The sequence below is a fragment of the Poecilia latipinna genome, unplaced genomic scaffold, assembly GCF_001443285.1.
Source record: "Poecilia latipinna isolate Pla-1442-1.1 unplaced genomic scaffold, P_latipinna-1.0 Scaffold138, whole genome shotgun sequence".
Taxonomy (NCBI): domain Eukaryota; kingdom Metazoa; phylum Chordata; class Actinopteri; order Cyprinodontiformes; family Poeciliidae; genus Poecilia; species Poecilia latipinna.
In genome coordinates this window covers 213,168-224,325 of record NW_015112754.1, presented here as the reverse complement: position 1 = coordinate 224,325, position 11,158 = coordinate 213,168, and the positions used below count along the sequence as shown (strand labels likewise).

The following is an 11,158-nucleotide window of genomic DNA, read 5'->3' as shown; positions in this document are numbered from 1 at the left end:
GTTGAGAAACTTGCCCCACTTTATTCAGTGGTGAGTGGTGGGTACGGACTGGGATAAGGGCTAAAACCTTAGTTACAGTATAAGGAATGTAGTTTTGGTGCTTAATCTCAGAGGATGTGCCTTTTCGTCCTCTACCCATAAAATGAACTACTTGTCATAAAGACAAGTAGTCCTCATAGTGCACACTTTTTTAATAATTTGATTATACGCAAAGATAATATTTTCAACAGCTGAAATGGAAGTAATGATAGCAATGACCACTAGGAGTCGCAAAAGATGTGAGGAATAGAAAACCAGCGAAGAAAAGAAGGAAATTACCGGGTTTTGAACGCTCTCCGTCTATAGTGTTAATTAATACCGTTACATCATCATTATGGTTTTGTTTTGGTTAGATATCTAAAGATCCTGTGAAAGAGGACGCCACTTGGCTTTCAGAAAGGTGAGTGAGGTGAGCCTAACCTGAAGGAGTCCGTGAGAACAGTAGCTAATGTTAGCAGGTTATGCTAGGAGAGGCTGTATTACATCACTAAGAGAAAAATAATTTTGGGTTTTTGTTTTGTTTTTTTACGTTGGTCCTATTTTTACTAGGACCAACTTCGAAAAATAAGCTGTCAGTTTCTCATTAACCACAATAATTGCACTATCTACAGCAACATAACTGTTGCTGTTTGCCTGGGTATCAGGTTCAAAATGACAAATATCTATTGTTGTTGTTATTATATCACAGTTTTTTCTCTTGAATGCAGGGCACAGTGTAGCCATGGCAGCTGTACAGTCTGTCCTGATGTTTGCAGTATGCGTCCTCGTGATAACAGAGCTGATTCTCGCCAAGAAGGACTACTATGATATACTGGGAGTGCCCAAAGGTGCAACAGAACGCCAGATAAAGAAGGCTTTCCATAAGCTTGCAATGAAATTTCACCCCGATAAGAACAAGAGTCCAGATGCTGAAGTAAGATTCAGAGAAATCGCTGAAGGTAAGCAGTTTGTGAAGCCAGACATATAGGCAGATATTGTTTGACGTCAGATTTGCCACAAACTGATTGTTTGCAGTTTTAAAATCATCAAAGGTCAAGCTGCAATTTCTTACAGTAACTTTTCAACCTTTCAACATTTTCTGACAGATGTTCATGAGGTAGACTTTAATGGAATGTCTTATGTCTTTCTGTAAATAATTGTGTTCTTTTATTTACAGATTTAGTAAGTGTTCAACTAATAACAATCCTTTTTGACACGTTCTCCAACCTTAGTAGATTTATAGTTGGGCTGCACAATATACTGTGATTTTATTGTCAATGCAATATCCATATCGTAAAGACCCACCTGGACTGCAACAAATGTCAGCAAATTATTTAACGTCCATGCATTCAGGGTTTGCATGTTTGCAATGTTTGGTGACACTAGTTGTTTAGTCCAGCATAAAATGTTTCCCCAAGAGAAAAATTGGATCATACATTGGTGGTAGCAGGAGTTGAGCACGAAATGCTTCCCAGTCATTTCTATTTATAAAAAGTAATTTTGAAAATTGTTTCTTTTCACATTCATGTGCACTTGTGTTTGTAATATGATAATGTGAAAAAGTTCAAGGAGCGTGAATACTTTTCGCAAGGCACTGTTAAAAAAAAAATAGAGAAGCATCTTTGTGGGTTGATATAAAATGTGCCCGATGCACTTTTTTTTTCTTCCTGTTCACATAACGGAATCCTGTAATTGTAACCTTTGTTGCTTTTTCAATCTCATTGACTGAATTATTTGTCGCTTTGTTTGGTGCAGCTTATGAAGTTTTGTCCGATGAGAGCAGAAGAAGAGAGTACGATCAGTTTGGCGACGACGTGTACACAGGAGGGGAGACGCAAAGAGCAGGCACCCACCAGCCCTTCACCTTCAACTTTGACGACATGTTTAAGGACTTCAACATCTACAGCCAGAACAGACATTCTCGTCACAGGCGACACTTCGAAGAACACTCCAAATCCCACAAGGAGTCCCACAGCAGACGCAGGAGACACTTTCAGGGTGGCTTCGGGGCGGGGATCCTCGACGACATGTTTGACGACATGGACAGAATGTTTACTTTCGATAGAAACGCCAAACAGACTGAAGGCAGGTTTCACGGTACAACGAAGCAGCACTGCAGAACTGTAACCCAGCGCAGAGGAAACATGGTGACCACTTACACGGACTGCACCGCATCGTGAAGTCATTTATGACCTAAATTGCTTCAACGAGATCGGTAATGCGGTGTTGTCAGGATCGTTCAGCAGAAAGTGGGTTGCAAGCTTACACTCGCGTTAGAGATAGCTTTGCTCTAAATTCAAATAAGCTTTATTGTGAATGAATGTAGTGAGTTTTGCTTACTGTTTGTGTAAGTTGAAAGAAAGTTTTTTTTTTTTTTCCATGAAGCAAGCGCCTTTGAGTTTTGACAAGAATTCATGTGTCACATCATTTATTTTTAGTCTAGGATCCGCTTCATCTTCCATTACAACTGAAGTTTTTCAAATGGAAAACAGGAATCACAATAACCTACCTTCCTCTACATGTTGGTTATTTAAACTTGTGTTTCAGCATTTTTTTCACATCCTCTTGAAACACTCCTACATTGTATGGTGCTAGTAATATTTTTGTTTTAATGTTTTTATTGTAATGTTTATGGTCAACATTTTTTTGTTGTTGTTTTTTTTTTCCAGTGCACTTGGTGCAAAGTAATTTATCTGTGAAACAAGAAACTCTAGTATCATAGATATGTTTGTGTGTCAGAGTTTACATCAAGTGGGGCAGTGGAACTGTTAAGATTAAAACAATGCACCCTAAAGATGAGTGCTCAATTCGTAGACAGCAGGACGTCCTGTCTCGGTTCTTGAAAACACTTCTTCAAAAGGATAGCTTTATTTCCTTTTAACTTTAATCTTCCTATCAGTCTGAACCACAGAGAGCTTGTTTGAATTGGGAGAACTGTTTTTGAAAACCTGGGAAGCATGTCCAACTGCTCTTTTTTTTTTTTTGAGTCACTTGAATATGAGCTGTATGACCTAACATCTATACTGACTAATAAAACTGTTAGGGCCAAGTAAATTCTTAATATAAATCCTTGTCCAGTGTTGATAAATTTCTGTTTTTCATATGTTGGTTTGTTACTGTAAAATATCTAAAGACACTTTAAATGTTGTAAATCAATTGTAAGAACAAAACTATTGGTTTAGAGTTGAGTTGTAATCACAGATGGGATGAGTGACTAAATTTAAAAACATTGATTTGAATTTTGAACATTTTGCCATAAATACACAATCCTGACAGCAGGGATTATATTGTTATTGGTAATTGTCAATCATCCATTGTGATTGTGAAAATTGTACAACAGAGACTCCACTTTCTGAGGAAACTAAATCAAACATCACATCCTACAAACAGGACATGTTAAACATGTTACAGCTGGGACTTTCCTTGCCAGGATATGAAACCCCTAAGCTGGAGACTGTTACCCAGTAGTCCAAAACTCTTCTTCTGTTCAGATTAGAGTAAATGTTGTATTTAATTTGAAAATCAAGGTCCAAGAGTCTGGAAGAAGACAACAGGTTTTAGTTTAAAGTTAGCACAGTTAGTGAGGATTCTGGGAGCCATGTCACCTGCTCACATTGATCCATTGTATTTTGTCAAGTCCAAAATCAGCTAGCTATATACTTTATGCTTAACCCTGTTGACAAGTTTTATTGAGAAGCTGATATTAGTTTGGTGATCATGATATGAACCTTTTCCATAAGCCACAGTTATTACAGTTACACAGAAATTACAACTTTAAATCTATTGTTCTATGTGCATATTTCTCTTAAACTTGTTGAATGGAATTATTTTTAAATATTGTATATACTTTTCTAATCACACTCTGGCAGTATGGTGTCGTGTCCAGAGATTTAGGTAAATATTTTGGTCCATAGAGACCGTTGTTTGGTGAATGGGTGGGGATAGGAGGTGACGGAGGGGTGATATGCTTTTTGATTGGTGCGATACATGTGACGAAACAACGGTTGTAGTTTAGCCTGCTTCAAACAAACCCGCCTTTATCCCCCTGAACTGCAACTCCCACAATGCAGTTCCGTCGAACTGTTTGCGCAGTTGTGGCCAAATCCAGGAGTCAAAAGTAGCTTTAGCGGAGGGGACATTGAATGACTTTGTCCCTGTGTGGTTTCACGTGAAGAAAAGTTCTTTGGAGGACAGTTCGGATTTCTGGATCGACGCTAATGGAGGCCCTTATACCTGTCATTAATAAGCTGCAAGATGTATTTAACACAGTCGGTGCGGATATCATTCAGCTGCCCCAGATAGTTGTTGTTGGAACCCAGGTGAGAAACGTCTCTGTGCTTAAAGGCTAGCAAGTTTTCCAGCCTGCGTAAACTAATTGTTGTGGCTGTTTGGTGTTACATTTTCAGCTGTTTGGCTGAAAATGTTTTCCTTTCATTTTCAGCCAAACACCGTATCAATAAACTAACTCACTTGACCGTACACTAGTTGCATGTTCTAATTGAACAATTACCGCTAGAGCTAGGTTAGCATTAGCTACCTTTGCATATTCTGAACTGTTATTGACAGTTGGCTTGAACGTGCATTTACGTTATCAGTCATTAGCATTAAAACTGCTGTTCCTGTACCGTTTTACTCCCGTTCCTAGTTTAGCTAGGTACAAGCTCTGTTTGTTTTCATTCACCGTTCGCATTAATGATACTGTTTGTTTCATTTGAGAGTTCATAGGGAACGTCAAGCAATAATAACAAATGCATTTTAACTCATAGAGTGCTCTATTTATCAGCTAAGTAAGCTATTAAAGTTTAAAATGTGGTAGTAGCTATCGTGTGTAAACATTAGAGCCTAATTGGTTTAAAGTGGAAGGTTTTGTCTAAGAGATTTAACTTCACTTGGTTGCTAATAGGATGTAACTGCCTCAGACAGTTTGCCTTCTCTCCTAGGTTGTCATGGAGAGAAGGCTAGGTGAAAGAGTTTGTAATGTTTGCTTGGCCTAATCAATGTTCTATAAAGAACATTACCTGAACGGCCATTATCTCATTTGTTCCTCTTCCACAAAGTAAATGAGACAGGGTTTCAGTAAGTTAAACTCGACTTTTGTCACCGTTATGATATTAGTTCAGGACTTGCATTAATCATAAAAAAGTCATATAATGATAATTTGCATTTCACTTCCGTAATAACTCGAAGTTAAATGTGACTTTACCAACTCAAGTTGGTATTTTTCTGTCCTAATATTCGATATGTGGGCTTTTACAACCAGATTACCTGCTTTACTTCAGCAACTTCCTACAGTATACAGGTACACTTCATAACAGTTATTTACAAACAAGTGTCTCAATGAGAATATAGCAAAATTGTTTGAATTTAATTGCTTAAATAAGCCAGTTAGCTAGTTTTAGAAGTAAAATTATTTTTGCTATTATTATTATCATTATTATTATTATTTTTAAGGGAATCTTAAAAATAAGGATTGGTGTAAAGATGCACCAATAAGGGCTTTTCCCGGCTAATTCCATTTTCAGTTTTTCAGCCACACTGATTGAGATTTTGATTAGTTCCGAAGTTTATCAGGGCTGTAATACTTAAAGGAGAACATGTGATAGTTGTCCTTTGATAAAGGTTAAAGCTTTGAATCCAAGAGAAAATAAACAAAGTATCATTATCACTGGTTTTTTTCTCTACTTAATAATGTGCATGCTGATGTCTTTTTATGCAGAGTTCTTAGTGTCGATGTGAAAATGGAACATGTAAAAAATGTCAGATGTTTTTGTATTAGACGTTCTGATCAGAGCCGATTTAAGGAAAATGTCTGATTTGTTGATGCATCCATAACAGTGGACCTGTAGCTATGTCGCTGCTTGATGACTCATGATGTCCCCAGGGAGAATAAGTGCAACTAGCTTATTTATTTTCCCCTCCCAAAAAAATTTAAGAAAATAAAAAAAAAGAAAGATGACGGTAGAAGCAATGAAATTTAAGATATATTTTGAGACATTTTATGGAAACCTTTGATGTATTTAAAACTTTTTAAGGCCTAAAATTAAAGAAACCAACAAGGAAAGAGATGCTTCTCATCTTTGCTGGAGTTTGCCATAAACCTAGTGGAACATTTTAGAGCAACTCCACCCTCATGCTCACACTTATTGTCTGCAGTGCTTTTCTTCTGTGGTTACAGCTAAATGTCTTGAATCACTTACTAGTCCAACCCTCAAGTAATGACTCATTTTAGGAATCTCTCCATGAATAATAGGTTCATTTTTAGCCCTACCTCCTCTGTGCAGCAGAAGTGTCCTGAAAGATGGAATGAAATGCCACTGTAGGTGTAACCAGCAGCCATATGTTCTCTTTTTTTAATTATTTGCCTGTTGGGACTGGTTTTTCCTGTCAAGAAATGATTTGTGTGTCCCATTAGTCATGTCTAGAGGCTGCTGTTTACCAGTGTTTATAATGTTGCTGCTGTTGTCCACAGAGCAGTGGGAAGAGCTCTGTTTTAGAGAGCCTAGTCGGCCGGGACATCCTACCGCGCGGAACCGGCATCGTGACGCGTCGGCCCCTCATCCTGCAGCTTGTACACATTGACGCAGATGATCGCAGGAAAACCAATGAAGAGAATGGTAACAGAACCGTCACCTCTTCCTCTTTTTTTATGATAAAACTTGATTGATTTCAATTAGTTATGTGCTACTTATTTAAATATATCTTAAGATGCACCTGTATGCTTCTCTTTCTGTAGGTGGCTTTGATTTTTTTATTTTTTATTTTTGGTTAACTGCCTGAAAGCTCTTTGAACAGCTACTTTTATCCTCTGGAATTTCCCTCAGAGTGATGCTGCATTCCTTTAATATCATCAAGATGCTGCAGATAGCCAGCCTTAACCTTTCTGTCTCTCTTCAACCACAGCATCCAAGAAAAATGGCCGCCTTTACAAAGGTCTCCTTTTCTGTTTTCTAGATTAACCCCCCACCTGTGAACCCATCCCACTTGCTCAGCCCTTTTTGCTTCATCCTCCCTTCTATTTTTGTAGCTGTTTAAAGTAATACATTTATTGCAAATAATTCTACCTTTTAATTTCATTAAAATACATCTATTCAATGGGTAAAAAAATAAATAAAAAAAATCCAATATCAAGAAATAGTTGGCTTTAAAAAATACTTTTGCTAATAAGTTTGCACTTTGGCGTTTCCTCAAACATACAGATGGAGGGTCTCTTTGATCGTTGATCTTTGATCGTTGATCTTTGATCGTTGATCATTGCTCGTTACGCAATCCTGCGGGATCCTCCAGATCTCATCTTCCTTCTTAGGCTCTCTTCAGCGTGACACATAGGTTTTCAATCGTGCTCCTGTCTGGGGACTGAGAATGCCGTAGAAGAAGAAGGTTGACTTCTATCTCTGGTGAACCTTTTCTGTATTAATTTGCCCTTATGTTTTGGATCATTATTCAGCAGCAATGTGACAACCACTGGTTCGTGTCCTGGCAGATTGTACCTCCTGTTTTGTGATATCATGCCCTCCCACCAGGACCTTTTGGAAGTAAAACAACCCACAGATCCTCATCCATACCGAATCGTTTCCTCCCAGAATAACCTGGAGTGTTTGCTTCTTAAGCGCTCCAACTTATTCTCATATGACTAAAATATATGTCACATTAGTTCAATAAACTCCATTTGCTTACATTTGTCATAGTGGGAGTTTTTTTTTTTTTGTGCCTTTACTCCTACACAGCTATAGTGTAACAAGGGCGAGTAACAAAAAAGTGAACATCATATTTATGCTCCAGAATTCTGTTAATTAATACATAAAACTATCTTGATCAACTTAAAAGAAAATAAAGTATAAATGAGAAACCGCTTCAGTTACATTTCTAATAAAATAATTGTTAGAGATGCCAATAAATGTATCTAGCTCTATATATTCTGCTTGTCTCATCTACCTGTTTTATTTCTTTCTTTTTTTTTTTGTCCTCCCTTTGACAGCATTTTGTTTTCCGTCATTGTGTAAACGCATCCAAGTTTTTTGTTGTTGTTGTTGTAAGCTTCGCAGCTGTCCATGTTTAGTTTTAGTTTTTCCATTCCGTCTGTGCCGTGACAAAAATCCTCCCAGAGGACATTCACAAGGGGACTGTTGCCATAGCGGCAGCCATGTTTTCATGACCATATCCGATTTTATCTTTGTGTCTCTGCAGGCATCGAGGGAGAGGAATGGGGTAAATTCTTGCACACCAAAAACAAGGTAGAATTTACCTACTTCCTCCTTGCATTCCTTTCCTTGTTATTGAAGTTTCTTAGTAGTCTGCTGTGTATAAATGTCTGAATATTAGAGTATTGCATCTGATCATAGCCCCTTTTTTCTATTACTGCCATACTATTTAATGATAAGCTATATCACGTTATTTGTGCTACTTCTACAAGTGCAGCACAAGATCTATAACCTGTAATAAGAGTCAGTGGTCTCCTGTTAACTGCTAAAAATATATTTGGCTGGACAGTAAATGTCCTTCATGGTAAAGTTCCATAAAAGGTGGTTCTTGATGTTCTCATAGCCTAATAATAAAGATATCAGAGGGTTCCTTTTTTAATATTGTGTTTTCATTTTTGCTCCTTTCCTTCGTCTTTGTTTAAAAATTGTACTTGAATGGATGCCGTCTGTTCCTGCTGTCCTTACATCCTGTGGTTAACATTCACTTTCAGATCTACGCAGAGTTTGAGGAGATCAGGAAAGAGATTGAAGCAGAGACGGAAAGAATTTCGGGTAACAACAAGGTAGGCTTAGAAAGGAATTTAAAATAAATAAATAAAGCCACATCGCTTGAAAATTTTCGTTGAAAATGATTAATCTTGGCATTTTTGTTTCAGGGTATTAGCGATGAACCTATTCACCTGAAAATCTTCTCTCCGCATGTTGTGAACCTCACGCTAGTGGACCTTCCTGGCATCACAAAAGTAAGATAAGTTTCAGTCTCGCTTTGAAAATCTCCAGCATAGACGTGTAATTTTTTTTTTTATGTAGTGTATGGAAATTGTATAATTTTTTTAATTGGGCGATTTAGTCTTATTTGTCAAAAACAAGTATAGGTTTTAATGAAATCTCACATGAAGGTTCCCGTTTCAGTTTCCACAATTACACGTTAAAATATCTGGTTGATGGACGCCATGGTCATTGACAAGCCGCTCTCCTGTTTAGTTATAGTTTGATTAGCTATACCCACAAAATGTCTTGCGAGGAGGAATGAAAGATGCATTTCCTTAAAATGCTAAACTGAAAGCATCACAATGGAAGGTTAATGATACATTGGAGACGCTGGAAAAATACACAGCAAAAGTCCTAAGGTTGGTATTGATCCCTGAATGGCTGCATCGAGGACTGATGGCCTCTGTATGTGCAAAAATATATGTTTTACAACAACCGTGTACCTCAGAAAGCTCTGTCACAGATTTTCCAAAAGCATTTTCTCTTCTCGATGCTAAAAGGTTTTTTTGTTTGTTTTTTTTGTTCATCATCCTCTGTCCTGTTTTCAAAGAAAATCCCCAAATCCTACAAATGGATGAATTCATAATAGATATTTGCGACTTAAATTAAAAGACAAATTTTAGAAGTGATCCCTATGTTTAGTACATTTCTATGTCTTGCTTAAGGCTTCCAACAATATTTAGTCTAGTGTAGCGAGACAACTTTTCATGACCTGTTGATTATTGCCTAATCAGTTTTTCAATATCAGTTTAATTTGAGTCTTACGATTGCGCAATTATACAAATTTGTTGCTCAATTTTGATTTTTTTCCTTACAAATTTTCTCTATAAACACAGCAAGCATGTAATCTTTTTTTCATTCATTATTCTGCTGTGTTGTGTTTTGCATGTATGCTTCCATTTTATTTATTTATTTTTTAAAGGCACAGACACCAATAGAAAACTGGAAGCCTGCAAATCTAGGATTTATTGAACATACTTAGTCAAAATATAAGAAAATTAATACCATTTTAAGTTTGATCAAATACAAATAAATAACTTGTGATTAATTGGAACATGTTTGCTTAGGTCATTTCACTGCCTTTTGGTTTCAAACCTTTATCTGCTTCTTTATATAGGTACCAGTGGGGGACCAACCTAATGACATAGAGATCCAGATCAGGGAGCTGATTCTAAAATACATCTCCAACCCTAACTCCATAATCCTGGCTGTGACTGCTGCCAACACCGACATGGCGACGTCAGAGGCTCTAAAGGTGGCCCGAGAGGTCGACCCAGACGGTAAATGCCATCTTTGTTTTGTTTTCCTGTCCCCCGTCTGTTTTGGCGTCGCGTTGTCTTTTATTTTCCCTCCGAGTCATGCGGGTGTGAATTCCCTGCTGTGTTTGAACTTCACGGGCGTGTCTTTTATGTTCAGGAAGGAGGACCCTCGCTGTGGTGACCAAGCTGGATCTTATGGACGCCGGCACAGATGCCATGGATGTTCTGATGGGCAGAGTCATCCCTGTCAAACTGGGTATTATTGGAGTAGTTAACAGGTATTACTGGAACATCTCTGAGCTCATATGCAGCTCCGCTCCCAGCAATAATAGTAGAAAACGGAGCTTAATTTCACAGCTCAACACATTCTGATCGCTGCTTTTTGTGCTTTTTCCCCAGGAGTCAGTTGGACATCAATCAAAAGAAATTAGTGGCGGATTCCATTCGTGATGAATATGCCTTCCTACAAAAGAAGTATCCATCACTCGCAAACAGAAATGGAACTAAATATCTGGCTAGAACATTAAACAGGTATACACCTTAAAATCCAGTGGCAGATTACATACACACACAATGGTGTGTATGTGTGTTGTGTTTTAAAACACTACTGGGTGTGTTTTAAAACATTTGAACTAATCTGGATTATTATTGACCAAAATAACCAAACTGGTTAGAACGATCCAAGAAGGGTGATTAAGTTAATCCTTTAAGGCAGGGGTGTCAAGCTCATTTTTGTTTTGGGCCAAATTGAGATTACGAATGCTCTTAAAGGGCCGGTTGTGCTAGAATGTATTGATAGAACTTGTTCACAAACTGTTAAAAATAATATTGAACATTTTTTCAGTCCCTCAAGGATTTCATGAATGTTTTGTGATTTTTTTTTTTTTTTTTTTTTTTTTTTTTTTTTTTTTT

At 37.5% G+C, this 11,158-nt stretch overlaps 2 protein-coding genes across 7 annotated transcripts in view; both read left to right on the top strand.

Moving 5' to 3' along the window:
• Positions 1–199: 199 nt before the first annotated feature.
• Positions 200–2,429, top strand: dnajb9a (DnaJ heat shock protein family (Hsp40) member B9a). 2 transcript variants are annotated; one of them, XM_015028889.1, is made up of 3 exons: positions 200–448; positions 747–977; positions 1,774–2,429. In XM_015028889.1, exons 2-3 carry the CDS (start codon positions 761–763, stop codon positions 2,196–2,198), a joined length of 642 nt encoding a protein of 213 aa, XP_014884375.1. In that variant the 5' UTR covers positions 200–448; positions 747–760; the 3' UTR covers positions 2,199–2,429. The 2 variants fall into 2 exon arrangements, with proteins under 2 accessions (XP_014884375.1, XP_014884374.1); XM_015028888.1 differs by having other exon boundaries at positions 201–439.
• Positions 2,430–4,063: 1,634 nt separating this feature from the next.
• Positions 4,064–11,158, top strand: part of dnm1l (dynamin 1-like) — a 15,751-nt gene continuing 8,656 nt past the window's right edge. For 2 of the 5 annotated variants that reach the window (XM_015028886.1, XM_015028884.1), the window contains exons 1-9: positions 4,065–4,337; positions 6,488–6,632; positions 6,919–6,948; positions 8,203–8,249; positions 8,708–8,779; positions 8,873–8,959; positions 10,105–10,267; positions 10,404–10,524; positions 10,646–10,777. In XM_015028886.1, coding sequence (XP_014884372.1) covers positions 4,236–4,337; positions 6,488–6,632; positions 6,919–6,948; positions 8,203–8,249; positions 8,708–8,779; positions 8,873–8,959; positions 10,105–10,267; positions 10,404–10,524; positions 10,646–10,777 — 899 coding nt within the window. In that variant the 5' untranslated portion in view covers positions 4,065–4,235. Of the gene's footprint in view, positions 4,338–6,487; positions 6,633–6,918; positions 6,949–8,202; positions 8,250–8,707; positions 8,780–8,872; positions 8,960–10,104; positions 10,268–10,403; positions 10,525–10,645; positions 10,778–11,158 lie in introns of all 5 variants that reach the window. The other 3 variants (XM_015028881.1, XM_015028882.1, XM_015028885.1) reach the window with 3 other exon arrangements.